This window comes from Octopus sinensis, linkage group LG2 (genome assembly GCF_006345805.1).
Source record: "Octopus sinensis linkage group LG2, ASM634580v1, whole genome shotgun sequence".
Lineage (NCBI taxonomy): Eukaryota > Metazoa > Mollusca > Cephalopoda > Octopoda > Octopodidae > Octopus > Octopus sinensis.
In genome coordinates this window covers 121,677,341-121,694,179 of record NC_042998.1, presented here as the reverse complement: position 1 = coordinate 121,694,179, position 16,839 = coordinate 121,677,341, and the positions used below count along the sequence as shown (strand labels likewise).

The following is a 16,839-nucleotide window of genomic DNA, read 5'->3' as shown; positions in this document are numbered from 1 at the left end:
TTTTTTTTTTTTTTGTAGCTAATGGTAGAGCTTACAAAGGGAAACCGGACAACCCTGGTGATAAGAATCACAGAATATCATAAAACAATAATAGATGTTGGAAGGAAATGTTAGAAACAGAAGAAAGTGTGTAATTCAAAAGAGAAAATGTTGATCGACGCAAGATCAGTGTTATTCTTACGTTCAGGGGAAGCAATACAGTATATTCTTTACAAGGGAGGTAATTTGTCAGAGAGTACTCCCTCACTTCAATGCAAATTTGGCTATAGAATAGTGATATTCGAGAATTCTCAGAGGACGTAAGAAGAAAAGTTATCTAAGAAAAAGAACTGAATTTTTCTCCGGCTAAAACGGAATTTTTGTTTGACAATGTGAAACAAAAGTATTGTCAATATTTTCAGAAAAGTCAAAGGTAAGCAACAAAGGAGAAAAATCATATGTGAAATATTATATAATTATTAAATTTTTTTTTTAGATATTTTCTCTTAGAAAATAAATTGAAGTGTTTACTTCAACAAAGCTAAGGAATTTCTTGAGCCCCACCACCTCCGCCGCCCTGCTTAGAATGTTTATTTCAAATTTCATCCTGATTTACATCATCCTTAATGGTAGTCTACCACTTCTGGCAATCATGTCTCAAGTTTTGGGATTTGTCAAAAAAATCACCCGGAAATCAAAATCAAGGAGTACATTTGGTATTATTGTAATTTCGTTATTGAATGTACAGCACTTGGTATGGTGCTACATGTCTATATTTTATTTTGAAATATTGCTGAAGTAGTTTAGTTTGTTCTGATTTCAAGCTTTTCCTTTCTACACTATTTTTCTATGTAGTTCATTAATGATTAACATTTAAATCAAACAATGCTTTCTTTATATTCCAGTATGACTATGTTATTACTGACTGAATGGTGAAGGACAACATCAAACCCACTAGAATTAACTCTAGACACTAGAAGGAGCAAACTAAAAATACTAAAGGCATTCAGTCTGACCACACAGCCCAATTTCTTACAGAGGCACAGGCCAAACATTTTGTAGAGGATGGATTAATTAAATGCACTCCAATATATGACTAAAGCTTTACACTGACCTTAAACAATTCTACCAAATCAAGCCAAGATAACATCTATGTGGTTTCTTAATCTGCTAGAAATATCAGTAAAATCCTCAAATCATACCATCAGAAAAAGCACAATATATATCATGCCGGAGAAAAGAAGGGAATGGTCATGAATGAAACCTGTGATCATATCATCATCATTTAACTCGTTTGTCCATGCTAGCATGGGTTGGACGGTTTGACCAGTGCTGGCAAACTACACCAGACTCCAGATTTGGCATTGCTTCTACGGCTGGATGCCTTTCCTAACTCCAAACACTTTACAGTGTGCTGGGTATTGTTATGAGGTACCATACAGGTGTCACATAAATGTACCTGTGCAGTGCTTAGGTTTCCTTAATCAGGAATGAAGAACCTAGGGTTAAACATAGTAATTTTGTTCTAAATTTGGCACAAAGCCAGAAGTTTTGAGGAATGGGAGTAAGTCAATTATATCAACCTCAGTACTCGACTAGAAGTTATTTTATCAACCTTGAAAGGACAAAATGCAAAGTTGACTTTGACAGGATTTGAGCCCTGCATTGCCAGGGCTATTCAGGCTCAAAATATGAATAGCCTGAAGAAATAGTTAAGCTTTTTGCATGTTATACTAATGATTCTGCTAGCTGACTGCCTCAGTAAAAATGGTTTCAAATTTTGGCACAAGGCTAACAATTTTGTGGAAGGGGATAAGTCGATTACATCAACCCCAGTGATCAACTGTACTTATTTTATTGACCTTGAAAAGATTAGAGGCAAAGTTGACTTCAGCAGAACTTGAACTCAGAACATGAAGACAAACAAAATGCTGTTAGGCATTTTGCCTAGCATGCTAATAGTTCTGCCAGCTCAGTGCCATCACTGCCTTAGTAATAATGACCGTTTCAAATTTTGACTGAATGTCAGCAGTTCTTAAGGAGGAAGATAGTCAATTACATCCACCCCCAGTACTTGTTTTAAGATCCATTTTTCTTGCTAGTGAAGGTTAGACAGCTCATTCTGGCACCATTTTTTTTTTTTTTGTGGGACCCAATGTAATAATAGTAATTATCATTTCTTGCATTGGTACAAGTTAATAAATTTGAAAGGTAGAAGTGTAATTAATTCAATATATGCTAGTAGATTTCTGATAATTATTTGACCAGCCAGAGAGAATAAGGACAAAATAATACAGGCCAAATTACAAAAGGACAAAATACAGCAATGATTCAGTTCAGCTCTTTTGTTTTTCACACTTCAATGCCTCATTAGATTATTTCTAACTTTGTCTAACATACTTTTGGAAAAGGATATGTCAATTGAAACTGACTGGTACATATTTTTATTGTCCTCAGAGAGATAAACAGATACAAACCTGGCTGAATAAGAATTGGGTATCATAAAGCATTTAGTCATATATTCTACCTTTTCTGTTTGTTACTCACCTGTTTGATAATAAAAAAAAAGTTAACAAGAATTCTCAACAGAGTATTAATTAATGAGAATTTATTTCATTTTATTTTAAATCACCCCTTCAACACACTAGCAACCTCAATCTTGTTCTCTGTCCAGACAGTAAAATAGATGTGTTGCATGTTAGCTCTATTTATGGGACACACAAGGAAAATAACACAGACATTAAACAGTTTAGGCTTTTTCAATATATCTTCTCAGACTTCTTCAAACATTGCATCAATTCTTTTCTACATGCTTCATTTTATTTCTTAAAATATTGCTGCATAAAATTTAACCTCACAAAATAACATAAAATTTAACCTCACAAAATAGCATAAAAGTACAATTAATAAATTTATAATGGCTAATATATATGTATTTATTGTGTCTTCATGTGTGTATAAATGATTAACGATAATCATACTACCTTTAATATAAACTTGAAAATTTACATAATCACTTAAAATGAAATGTTCTAATTTCGTAACACATTCTACAGAAATAAAATTTTACTACTTCAACTGAAAGCATATTTAGTTTTGTTATAAAGAAATTTTAGGGCTAAAACATTAAGTTAAAGGATTCCATGACTTACAATAAAACATTAAAACACATCAAAATTGTATACACACACCTTCTCTCTCTAACAATGTTTAAGCCCACAAAATTACTTTACAGGTAAACTTAAATGTGTTGTAGAATCCCCAAAGATATGGTTAAGTGCTGATATTAAAAGACACTGATATTAGTGAGAAAATTAACTATTCATGGAGGTAACCAATTATGACTCATATATCAATACAACTTTTAACAGCTTGAAAATGAAGACGTCAGGAGACCTATCCGCCAAAAGAAATGTATGTGTGTGTATATATATATATATATATATAGGACACAGCATGTGAAATGCTAAACACCTGACAGTAGTTAGTTTGATACAATCTCTAAAGAATATTCACCATGATAAAATGGTGCATGGAACCTGTAACAGATCAACAGACTTGCCAATAAGAAAGAGAACCTGCGCACAATAGAAATTGGTACACAACTTATGCTCCTTAGATTAACACAAATATTAAGACTAAACAGATGAAAATTAGGGAACTAACAGAAGAAGCCAAGAAAGGAAATTGTCTGTAGTTTTATGGCAAGCTTTACGTAGCATCCAAAACCCTCTCTCTCTCTCTCTCTCAACAAACTCCTTATCATTGTTGACCACATGTTTAAATCCTAAATTTCATAGCAGCATTCATCCTCCCATAATAAAGATATAGTCACAGCCAGAAGTCCAAAGTTTAATACAACTTGGCAAGGCAGATATCATATACTAACAATATGCCTAGAAGGCTGTGCCTTAGCTCTGATCAGGAAAATCTGGCTGGGGCCACACAACAATTACCATAATTCTAGAAACATCAACAAAAAAACAATATCAATAAATATTTCCAATACGGAAAACAAATTAACTCAGAGCAAAATCTGACAAAACAATACTCAAGTAAATATTATTTTCAATTATTTATTTATCAGTTAATAACAAGATACTGCCAAGTGAAACAATTGTGACATGAAATGTTTTAAAAGAAAACAAAAATAATAAAGTCTTAACTTAAAGGAAAATGAAAATAGTCTTAAAGAAATTAAAAGACAATCTATCATGTTATGTTTAGGAAATATTTTGAATTTCAGAAATGATAATGTAATATCGTTTATTATTACTCATTTTTTATTTTTTACTTAATAGATTGTTTAATATTAATCAGTTGCTTTTCTAGTCTTATGGTAATATTAATAATGATTTTTCTTCTCTTAGACAAAAGTAATTCTTGTTAGAAAAAGAATTTACATTGGGTTAATCATTCCCAGCAATTTCCTGGTATTTTATCAAACAGTGAAGAATGAAAGACAAAGTCAATCCTGGATTTGAACTCAGAATTGTTGCAACACAAAACTTCAGAATGTAAAGCATTTAGTCAAGTGTGTTGTTACTTTAGCCATTACAACTCCTGTGTCTGTAATAATAATTACTTCTAATATAGGCACAAGGCCACAAATTTTAAGAAGGATTTAGTCATTGAAATCAAGCCATGTACTTGACTGGCATATATTTTATAGACTTTAGATGGATGACAGTAAAGTTGACTGGTAAGATTTTAAACTGAACATAAATACTGCAATTTGGCCACTCCACTGCCCTTATAAAAATTATGTTTCTAGCACAGGGAGAGGGAATTTATTTAAACTGACCCCAGTACTTGACTGGTACTTTATTTTGTTGATCCCAGAAGAATGACAGGCAAAGCTGACCATGACATAATTTGAACACTGGCAGCAAAAAGCCTGAACAAACACTGTAAGGCCTTTTGTTCAATGCTCCTTTGATTCTCTGAGCCAATCAGAAGGCAGTATTAAAAATAAATTTTGTAAGCACTTTCTAGAAATTGTTAGAACTAAGTGACCATGTAAAGAAGATACAAGATACATTATTGCAATAGAGACAAACAATCACTTCAATGTGAAAGGAAACAGACAAGATTTAGAAATATGTCAATTTGACAAATGAACTGAAAAACAATTAGGGACATATTAATTCCTTTAGTCATTGGAGTACTGAGAACAATACCATAAGCTGAGATCTAGAAAGCAGAGTGCTTAAAACTTATCTTCTATTCTGCAAGAATCCTTCACAAAACCCATTAAGTGTGAAAAGATTACTTATCACTAAATCTCAAATCATGATTCCACTGGCATGATCAATGTGGGCCCCCAATAATAATATATTATATATATAAAGTTGCAATATTTATTCCAATTGCAATGAAGACAATTCAAAGAAAAAGCCTAAGACAATGAAAATATAATTAACTGACAGCAAACTCAAAATAGACAAGATATAATTGTGAAATGTTTTAAAAGATGAAACAAACTCAGAAGATTGTGAAATGATAGTAGTGTAGTAGATAAAGTAAACAATATGAAAAAATACCATATGTGCAATTAAAATTTATGAAATAAGAATTAAGCCACGCATGTAAATTAAAGAGACTATTGTAAAAGCAGAAACATGTTATCTCTAACCAACATTTTGATTTCATATTATATGAGTAAAATCTAATTCATTGAAGTCCTCTTCAAAAACATCGTATTATTACCCCTTCTATAACATTGTGTAACATGTTCCATAAAACAAACATTGTTATAGCCTTTCCTATAACAGTTATTGTGATTAGTTCTATAATAATATTACTGCCTGCTCTATACCAAACTGCACTATATTTTAATTTGTAATTACAATGTAATTTACTCTCTGTTCTACATGAAAGACTGCAGTAAGGTATGTTGTGTACAAAATTGTTCTTTGACTTGTTCTATGATAGACTGCATTATATCCTAATTTGTAATAGATTCTGTCTTGTTCTATACAAGACTATATCCTATAATTAATGCAACACTATTGCTTTGTATTGTATAACAGAACCTGTCATATCTAATCCTATATAATTATGTCCAATATATTCCCTAACATCTCAGCAAACAGTAACACTTCAGAGTTTTAAGATGCAACAATATCACTGGTACCAGAATTAACAGAGAAATCACAAAGCTTAAAAGTTGATTGAGATTTACAAAGTTTATTGTTTGCTCAACAAAAGGTTAGGAATTGGTCATTCACCAAGACAGTATGGAAAACCAAAAGCATTTTATTAACAGAGTAGTTTACTTGATGCTTTTAATTTTTTTTGATTAATCATAAGCCATCCTAGAGCTTTTTGATTATTTTGAACAATGAAAGATTTCAGGCTGACTCTCTCAAGTAATGCAAAGCTTTCTATGTATGAAAATAAATGAAATAGATTTACAACAGACCTAAAATGCAATTAAGTACTTTTGAAATTCTGCAATGAAAATACTCTAAAACAACATTCAAGACACAAAATTCAAAAAGTGTCTCCAGAAATATAAATATTATTAATGGTTCTAAACTAAAGATTGTTTAACAAGTACAACTAAAAATAACAACTAAAAAGAATTTAACATTATAATTGCCTCTTTCTTCGTTTTCATCTTTATGCCTTCAGCAAATAATGAAAGCAGACACAATCTGAAGTATCGGTCTATAAGAACAGCTGGTGACAATAACTTGCAAAGCTCAATTTGATTATGGTTCACCTTCAATGAGGCAACAATTAATTAAAACTTTAGAGGAACAAACTAGAACATCACCAGAAAGAGATAAAAATAATTTGTGTTGGTATAGAAGTAAACACGAAAGAAAACATTATCTTCTTTGTTCATATTAGTCGGAATGCATCACAGAGTTAGCTTGTATGATAGATGGCAAGGCATCATATCATGGAGAAATAATCATTTAGCTCTGTCAGCTAAATCATTATGTTCAACTGTCAAACAAATTCCAATAAACAATATATAATTTGAGATTCCCCCAATTCAGAGGAACCATTCTTTAAATTTCTTTTGAATGACTTTGCAAATTTCTTTGTTTTGGATCATTATTTTGTTATTTTTTCCAGGCTTTTCTGGATTTTTTTTTTTTTTTGCAGTGGGATGAAATAGAAAGGATAAAATAACTATTTTATCAAGCAATAGCAAAAGATTAAATAAATCAAGACATTTGGCCAAACATAAAGAGGGTACAAACTTGAGCAGATGTTTAAAATGAAAAGTGAAAAAATAAAAATTGTCTTCTCCCATCTAAGTGTCCCTTCTCTAGATATCTATAGTAGCAATATCTGTTTAAATGAAATGAGAAAAGCATAGAAAAGAAATTAACTAAATATTTAACCAACTTTCATCCACTCATTCACTCACCAGGAGATAATTACTTTTAAATATAAATGAGAGATGAAATAATTTGTTTATTATCTTTTGTATGGGGGAAGGGTCAAGGGTTTTGTTGTTCTTGAAGTAAGCAAGAAATAAATCAAAAGAATTCTAAACAGAAAATGATAAGTCAATGGGTTTCTATTATTTTCATAAAATAAATATTTTTTTATATTTTCAGTAATTGTTTCTCCCTTCATTTCATTTAATAAATTTCAGATCTCCTGGGCACGATTCTAGTCACTACCCCCCTAGTGCTGTTTAGTAGAGTGGAACATTCTGAGAAGAAAACATTTTAAGTTTCTTTCATCTTTTGTTCTGTCAAACAGATAAATAGAATGGTAAATATATACACAGACACAAAAATCATTATGTTACATAAACTTCACATGCATAGGGGTAGGCTGTGTTTATTAATTGTAGCTGGTGTAGAGAGAAATGATTGCCATGTTTTTAAAACATCTTTCGGTGAACTGCTTTCACTCCTTCTTCATTGTACTCTCTCTTTGAAACCCACATCTTCTTAAAAGTATCCAATGATGCCAGGATTGAACCACTAAAATTATTTTTTAAAAAAAAGAAAACAGTAAATAATTAACTTACAACAGTTTAAAAACATTACTACAAGAAAATTAATAAAAATAACATTATTAATATCCCAACAGTTACAGCTTTGCTATACCTGCTATGATATAGCCACCAAATAATTATGATAGTGGCTGGCATTAAGAAAAACATCCATATATAAAAATAGAAACCATTCCAGAACAGATACTGAAGCACAGTGCAGTCCTCAAACCCATTGGAACCTGCCAATTATCCAACCAATGGAATATTTAATGTCTACATTAAATAATGATGATGTATTTTACATTAAGGCTCCAGCAATAAAGAGTTTGTCCTTTTAGACTCAAAGTTTGTATATAAGATAGGTTCCTTTGAACATGTAACATTCTCAACTGTGAAAGAAAATATGCCTATATGCATTTATCTAAGAAATTTACAGTGACAATGAATAACATTCATTTTAAACGTGTGAACAAAATCAATATGCAAACCAACACAGATATATGGATTTTTTTTTTACAAGTGAACAAATAGGATGTATTGAAATTCATGGAATTTTATATATTGTATATCTTTCAAGTAAAAAAAGGAAAGGGTTATGTGAACTGGATGTATTGTTACAAGAAGAAAGCTATAAAGAGAATAACTCATAGAGATGTTGTGGTTCAGCGTTTGATTTGTCAAATGAGTAGACTGGTGTTCCAGTTGTGATCATTCCATCTTTTTGTATGCTAGAGATTACATTGTTCAATGTGACCTTCTTTTCTAAGACAATATAGCATATTTCATGGAAATTCAGTTGCTATTTCTATTGAGTCATTTGATTGAATAGAAACGTCCTCATTGGCTCATAAAGAGGCATTATAGATGTAGGTGGTCGCAGGATTAGAGTAGGCCATAGTGATACAGATGTGTGATAGTAAGTAGTAGTTACAGGTTGGTTATAATATGGATAGACTAGAGGTAGGTTATGGTGTTATGGTGATAGTAAAGGATGACAGTCAAAGTGGTAGGTTATATCAATGTATGTGAAGGAAGTGGATGCAAGCTACAGTTGGTACTTTAGACAGGTGTAAAGGTTAGATCAAGTGTAAAAATCTATTATTTTAAGACAACAATTAAAGTAGAGGAAGATGATTGGTAGAGGATGATAGGGAAATGTGTTACTAACATGTATAATAGTTGGCAGCAGCCTCAGTGGAGATAGGTAGCTGTTGTCTGAATATATGAAGGTGACAAGGAGAAGTGTTGTGAACCTGTTAGGTATTAAAGGGAAGCCAATGAAGTATGTTGTGGTGGTCTGGACTTGTAATGTTAGTTAATGGTAACAATCGTTATTAAGAAAGTCATAGAATAAGATAGTAAACAAAGGCAAAGACTAAATATATAAACAGATACAAAGAAGGAAAAATATGCTAAAATGTTTGTGAAACAAAAATAGTAACCAGAATAACTAACATCAAAGAAACTTACCCAATCCATGTGGAATACAATCTCTCTTGGGGTGCAGATATCTAAAACAGAAGAAAATTATATATATATATATATATGTTTGAAAATATTCATGTACCTGTCATTTTTCACTTCTTTTGAAAACAAATGACTAGTTTAAATTTAATTAAACTATATGATTAGTATCAGTTTAGTCTAGCTACTAGACTAGTCTTAATTAAGTTTAGACCATTTATTTGACTAGTTCTATAATTATGCTCATAACTAGTTTCTTAAATAAGTCTATCTGCAACACTTAACCATCGCTTGACTAATCTTCAACTACAGCACTAAACATTATTCAGTAGCAGTAATTCTGTTTGTAAATAGCATAGAAAATATAAAACCTAGACAGAAATACAGTGTAAAGGCAACATCATCGTCGTTTAACATCCGCTTTCCATGCTAGCATGGGTTGGACAGTTTGACTGAGGACTGGCGAGCCAGGAGGCTGCACCAGGCTCCAATCTGATCTGGCAAAGTTTCTACAACTGGATGCCCTTCCTAAGCCAACCACTCCAAGAGTGTAGTGGGTGCTTTTACGTGCCACCAGCACAAGGGCCAGTCAGGCAGTTCTGGCAACAACCACGCTCAAAAGGTTTTTTTACATGCTACCAGCATGGGAGTCAGTTCAGCAGCACTGGCAATGACCACGCTCAAATGTTGTTTTTCACATACCACCAGCATGTGCTGGTAAGGCAATAATCACACTTGGATGTGCTTTTAATGTTCTATTGGCATGAGTGCCAATCAGGCGGTACTGTCATCAGCCACGTCAACAATATTTTGATTTCACTTGCCTCAATAGGTCTTCGCAAGCAAAGTTTATTGTCCAATGAATGAGGGGTACTCATAAGTGAGCTGGTTACACCCACTGGCATAGGCCACGGGCTATGGTCTCACTTGGCTTGTCGGGTCTTCTCAAGCACAGCATATCTCCAAAGGTCTCAGTCACTAGTCATTGCCTCTGTCACTAGTCAAGGCCCAATGTTCAAAGGCCGTGCTTCACCACCTCATCCCAGATCTTCCTGGGTCTACCTCTTCCACATGTTCCCTCAACTGCTAGGGTGTGACACTTTTTCACACAGCTGTCCTCATTCATTCGCAACACATGACCATACCAACACAGTCGTCTCTCTTGCACACCACATCTGATGCTTCTTAGATCCAACTTTTCTCTCAGGGCGCTTACACTCTGTCGTGTATGCACACTTATATTACACATCCAGCGGAGCATACTGGTTTCATTCCTTGAAAGCTTAAGCACGTCCTTAGCAGTCACAGCCCAAGTTTCACTGCCATGTAGCATAGCTATTCGTACACATATCATACAGTCTACCTTTTACTCTGAGGGAGAGGCCCTTTGTCACCAGTAGAGATAGGAGCTCTCTGAACTTTGTCCAGGCTATTCTTATTCTAGCAGCTACACTTTCAGAGCATCCACCCTCACTACTGACTTGATCCCCTAGGTAATGGAGGCTATCAACTACTTGTAGTTTTTCTCCCTGAAATATGACAGAAGCTGTTCTCTGCACAATTTCAGTGTTTATAGCACCCGAGCATTTGCCACATACAAGAACTATCTTCCCAGTTTGCCTTCCTTTGATATTGCTGCACCTCTTATGTGTCCATAGCTTACACTGGGTACATCTTATGGAGTTTCTACCTATGCCTTTTCTACAGAACGAGCAGGGCCATCTACCTGAAGGGATTTGTGGTTTGTCTGCCTTCCTACTTATTAAGACTTTGGTTTTAGCTAAGTTGACTCTAAGGCCCTTTGATTCTAATCCTTGCTTCCACATCTGAAACTTTTCCTCTAGTTCTGATAGTGACTCTTAGAGCAAGGTCATCAGTATAGAGGAGCTCCCAGGGGCATCCTGTCTTGAATTCATCTGTTATTGCCTGGAGGACTATGATGAATAAGAGGGAAGTCAGAGAAAGCTTCCACATACTAGCTCAGTAAGCCAGAACAACCAAACTAAAGTGATATAAATACAACAGTGTCGAAATTTTGGACTACCAAATGGCAAGGTCACAAATGATCAAACAATGAAAACTCTGTTAATTTAGAGCAACATAAAAATAAAAAAACAATTTAATTCAAAAACAAACAAAAAATTAAACAAAAGATTTTTGAAATTGTAATTGAAAACAAACAAGCAATAAATTATCTTAAAACTAGATATTTCATGTGGAATTTTCCTTACCCACTTCAATATAATTAAGTGAAACTCTACAGGTTAATTTATTTGTACTTCTCATTTATCGTCATCATCATTTAACATCTGTGTTCCAGGCTAGCATGGGTGGGATGTTACCACAAGAGCCGGCCAGGCCAAAGCCAGCACCAGACTTCAGTGACTATTTTGGCAGAATTTTTACAGTTGGATGCCCTTCGTAACACCAACCACTCAGCAGAATTGACTTAGTGCTTTTATGTGGCACAAGCATAGGCGAGGTCAGTTCTGGCAAGGTTTTTACAGCTGGATGCCCTTCCAAACACCAACCACTTTACAGTGTGGACTGGGTGCTTTTAAGTAGAACCTGCACTGACAGGGTCGCCAAGTACTTGCAAGACAAAAACTTTTAAGAGGGGAGGAGGCATTGGAGGAGGTGATGATGAAAAGGTTATAGTGAGACAGATATAGGTGTTTGCTGTAGAGGAAGTACAAGGTTACCAGGTTGGAGAGAGAAAGATCAGGAATGAAGACAGAAACAGGTGTGCTATGGCAAAGAAAATACATGGTTGCCCAACCTGAAGGAAGTGCAAGAGAAAGAGAGAGAGAGAGTAAAAAACTGCAGGATGGAGATGGTGATAAATGCCAGGCATACTCACAAGGAATGGGGATCAGAGTATAAATGAGATGGTTAAGTAAAGGAAGTGAGAGATATAGGCAAGTGCAAGAGTGTACCCTTGAAGTTCAAATACCATAATATAAGTGATAGGATATTGCGAAGAGAGTGTGATTAAAGAGTGCAAGTAAGTGGCGAAAGACCTGGGTATATATAGGGTTGGAGGGGCTACCAGATAGCAATGATACAGACGAACAGGGGTGTGAGGATTGGGGAGTGAAAGTTAGGCAAGGAGTGAGAGCTAGGCATAGTGAATGAAGGAGAGAATGCCAGAAAAGAGAAGAGATCTAGATTGGTTTGTTGGGGTAGGGTGAGGGGAAAGTTTTCTTGTTACATGTGGGTGGAACACCCAGGTCAGAGGTTAGCAGATGGCAATAATAGAGTGCGACAAGGCATGTGGATAGAATGCACAGGTCAGGGGTGCAAGCAGAGAGCAATGATACAGTGAAACCAGGCCAAGAGGACAAGATTGGGGAGTGGGAGGTAATCATAGTTCTTGAAGTGGAAATGTGAGGAAGGGAAGGGATGTTGAGACGTAGTTTGGTTCGTTGTGGTAGAGTGTGTGTGAAGTTTCCTTGTTAAGTGTAGGTGGGACACACAGTGCTTCAGATTTGCCACAGTCTTTAAACAATTGTAACCATGACATTTGCTATATTTTTCAATTAGATTGTTGCATAACATGACAGTTATATTTCTCTCAGTAAATATTTCCTCAGAAATACTGACCACTTATCCAAGACCTAAATCTTGTAGGCATTTATCCACAATGAAGATGGAATGGATATGCCTGGAAGTTGATTCAATGATATTTCACCTATACTAACAAATTTGTATTTAATGTCTACATAGCTGAGATACTGGACTTGTAGATTTTCTCACCAACATCTGTTTAACAACCTCTCTACCAATGCTACTTCACAACAACACTGTCTCCTGGCAACAGAACTGCAGTATTGTTCTTTTGTAAAGGATCAATACAAAGCAAAACAGACTTAGAACAATATTTTTAACATAATTTTTTGTGAAAAATTTAAATGTTATGAACAAGAAAATAATCTCAACATACCCTAATTCTCAAATCTTTTGGTGCTAATTTCTTTACTTCTGTCAAAAGTCTGTCACCAAAGCCTGGGAAAATATGAAATTTAGGATTAAGAAGTGAAAATGCTCCACTTGATATAAATTACCACACTTGTACATAAACATAAACACAAAGATAATACATATTTAAAAAAACGTCTTTTGATATGATGCATAAATCACTCAGTAACCTTTTTATACAATATATTTTCTATTTTTTCAAAGATACGGTGTGGTTCAAGAAAGATGTAACAGTTATTTTTTGCAAGTGAAGCAACTGGAGAGAGGCTAGATGTATTTATATATGACAGTGCTGGTGGCTGTTATAATTCATGGATCATAAGAGCAGCACCACTGAAAATATATTTCATCATCATTTAGTCAGTTTATGCTAACATAGCTCAGCAGACTTCATTTAAAGCACAATTATATTCTCAAAAGATGATTAACTACCAAACTAACGATTCTACCAATTCACCACCTTGGGGCTAAACAATAGCAGCAACTACCAAATTCACAATACCAGTGCTGAAAGTAGGGATTTATGCTAACTAATAACTGCTTACAGTTAGGTAGCTGAACAGTCCTGTTTGCGAGTTTCCTGATCATGAATACACCAGAGTGCCAGTGACAGAGCTAGAACTGTTAACTCTTCTATTGATAGTCCAATACGCACTCAACTTGGATCATCTAAAGTGCTTTCTTTATTAACTTAATGCGAAACTTTTTATTGCATCCAGGAGAGTCATTCTGTTTTAATGTATTAACACACTCATTGGTTCGATTTCCATTCACTTGCTTATCTATTTTTTCTAAAATTTTCGTTACTTCTTGCAACCTCTTTAATAGACGTTGATTCTATCAGTGGTGGTGGTTTTGGTGAAAGGATTAGGGGATGCCTATTAAAATTTTTAACTATGTGAATACTATTATTAGGGTAATGAGCTGGCAGAATCATTAGCATGATGGACAAAATGCTTAGCTGCATTTCATCTATCTCTACATTCTGAGTTCAAATTCCACCAAAGTCAACTTTGTCTTTCATCCTTTCGGGGTCAATAAAATAAGGACCAGTTAAACACTTATCTCCTCCCCGCAATTCACTGGCCTTATGCCATAATGTTAAACCATTATTCATATTATTGTAGAGGTGGATTGACAGAACCAGTAATGCATCGTAAAAATTACCTTGAAACGTTTAATTAAGTCTTTTTATGTTCTGAGTTCAAATCCATCCTGGGTCAAAAAACAAAATACCAGCCAAGCACCAAGATCAATTTGTGCCTTCCCTGAAGTTATCTGATACTGTGCCAATACATGAAATCTTTGTTATTACATTTCATAGCTTATAAAATTAAAGTACTGGACCACATTACATTGAGGTATTGCTCTGAGCAAATCTCTGACTACTATATCCTTTGTATTGTGTCCTTTGACAATACACATAACTTTATCTCAGTCTACTACAGAGGTTTCACTCCTAATTCATACATACATACATGAAGCATCAATAAAAAAAAACCTTTGACACTATCTGCCACCATATTATCATTGCTAACCTCTCCACCTAAAATGTTTCTTTTTGATACCAAGAATAAATAGGTCATAGTTTAATAATACCTTTGAACAATGTGGATCCCCCGGACAAAACGATATTTGAGTAAAGCACTTTTCTCAAGTCTAAATCAGATTTGCGTATCGAATAGACTAAACATTCATGAATTCCTTCACATTCCTCTCCAATTTGGTCAGGTTTAAACAACAACTCAGGAGCACGGAACCTTGCTGGACCAATCTGCAATGAAAAAGAAGAAAATAATACAAACAACTGAATTACATCAGTAAGCACAGGTGCTTTCCAACTGAGGAACTTCATTTTTAATGATTTGTTTACAGTTTTCAATTAAACCATTAATTACCACATTAACTCAAAATCATATCCGATATTGCCGTTAGTAGAGTTCAGGCACCGCTAAAGATTTTTGCTTCTATATAGTATGATAAGGACAACCCAGCCTAGAAGAGACATTCTTCTTCAGGAGTGTGATGTTGGTCGTGGTCAAATTTGTAACTCAGAAGTGTTAAGACTGGTTACTATGGTAGTATAAAGCACTCGTGACGGTGCCACATAAGCACCCATGTGGTGCCATATAAAAGTGCCATGTGGTGTCACGTAAAAGTGCCTGTGCAGTATCACATAAAAGCACCTGTGTGGTGCCACATAAAAGCAGCCAATACACTCCATAAAGTGATTAACATTAGGAAAAGCATCCAGCGATAGAAACCATGCCAAATCAGAATGGAGTCTGGTACAGCTTGCCAGTTCTAGTCAAACCATCCAACCCATGCTAGCATGGACAACAAATATTAAATGATGACGATGATGAAGCTTGATATTTTAGGTGATATGTGAGTTTATAATATTTATTATACTTTTTGCAATGATATGCAATAAGAAATGGAAACCAGGTAGCTAGCTTGAAGTTTACTTCCATAAACAGCTCACTTCAACACAATCCCATTTTCAGAAAAGCATCAAAACATTGTATAAGCTGCAAACCAAATTATCTTTTTTTTTCCTCACTTACTATCGAAATGAATGACTATGATTTTTACTCAATTACATGTTAATCTTTGTTAACCAGCTGCCCAGTTTAGGATAAGCCAAACAACTTTCAAAACTCTCTTCAAAGGAAGTCAATGGAGAAACTAACCTCTATAGTATTTCCATCAGGCAATGTGTAAGCAACCTTCTCTGTTTCAACACCTTCTTCTTTAGTTGGGTTTAAAGGAAGATAACATATTTTCTGAAAATAAGAATATACAAATGTGGCTTATTATTTATCACAAAAATAAATATATTAATTATTATGTTTGAAATATCAAACAAATTAATATTAATATATTATGCTAATATTTAGTCAATACAGACCTATGGATTATAATTTCTCACTGCACTACAAAACTTTAAATCAAAAATTCTAAACATATCTCATACAGAAATTTTGAATTTTTAAATTTATGCAGTTAAATGTTTCTAGGATAGGAGTTATTTTAAGCTTAATAAAACATGATGGAATATTGCTGACAATGTCAAATTGAAAATGTGAATGGGTTGGATATAAGTTAAATACATACCTCTTTAATAGCTTTGACAACCTCAAGCTCCGCAGAGGTGTGAAAATCATAACCTTCCTTTTTAAGGAGAAGTCTTAAGTACCTAGTGACATCTCGTCCTGCTACATCAACTCGCATTATGCTATGAGGCATAGCAAAGCCCTCATAGATAGGTACAGCATGGGTGACACCATCTCCAGCATCCAGGACCAATCCTGTAGTACGTCCTGTGGCATATCTAAAAAGCAAAAACAAAAATAAAATAAGTCAAAAGCAATGAAAACAAAATGAATTTGAAAGATTTTTCCTAACTTGCTAAATGTAATCACTAACAAATTCTTTACAATTTTGAA

At 34.2% G+C, this 16,839-nt stretch overlaps 1 protein-coding gene and 1 long non-coding RNA gene across 2 annotated transcripts in view; one reads left to right on the top strand and one right to left on the bottom strand.

Annotated features, from left to right (window-relative positions):
• Positions 1-305: 305 nt before the first annotated feature.
• LOC118761332 lies at positions 306-1,077 on the top strand. Its single transcript, XR_004997297.1, has 2 exons — positions 306-412; positions 885-1,077. It is a non-coding gene; the product is annotated as an uncharacterized LOC118761332 (long non-coding RNA).
• Positions 1,078-2,567: 1,490 nt separating this feature from the next.
• The window catches only part of LOC115231421 (alpha-centractin), a 34,878-nt gene continuing 20,606 nt past the window's right edge, over positions 2,568-16,839 (bottom strand). The window contains exons 6-11 of the mRNA XM_029801446.2: positions 16,508-16,724; positions 16,084-16,176; positions 14,990-15,164; positions 13,356-13,417; positions 9,419-9,459; positions 2,568-7,934 (exon numbers count right to left, since the gene is read on the bottom strand). Of these exons, the coding sequence (XP_029657306.1) occupies positions 7,832-7,934; positions 9,419-9,459; positions 13,356-13,417; positions 14,990-15,164; positions 16,084-16,176; positions 16,508-16,724 (691 nt within the window). The 3' untranslated portion in view covers positions 2,568-7,831. The remainder of the gene's footprint in view (positions 7,935-9,418; positions 9,460-13,355; positions 13,418-14,989; positions 15,165-16,083; positions 16,177-16,507; positions 16,725-16,839) is intronic.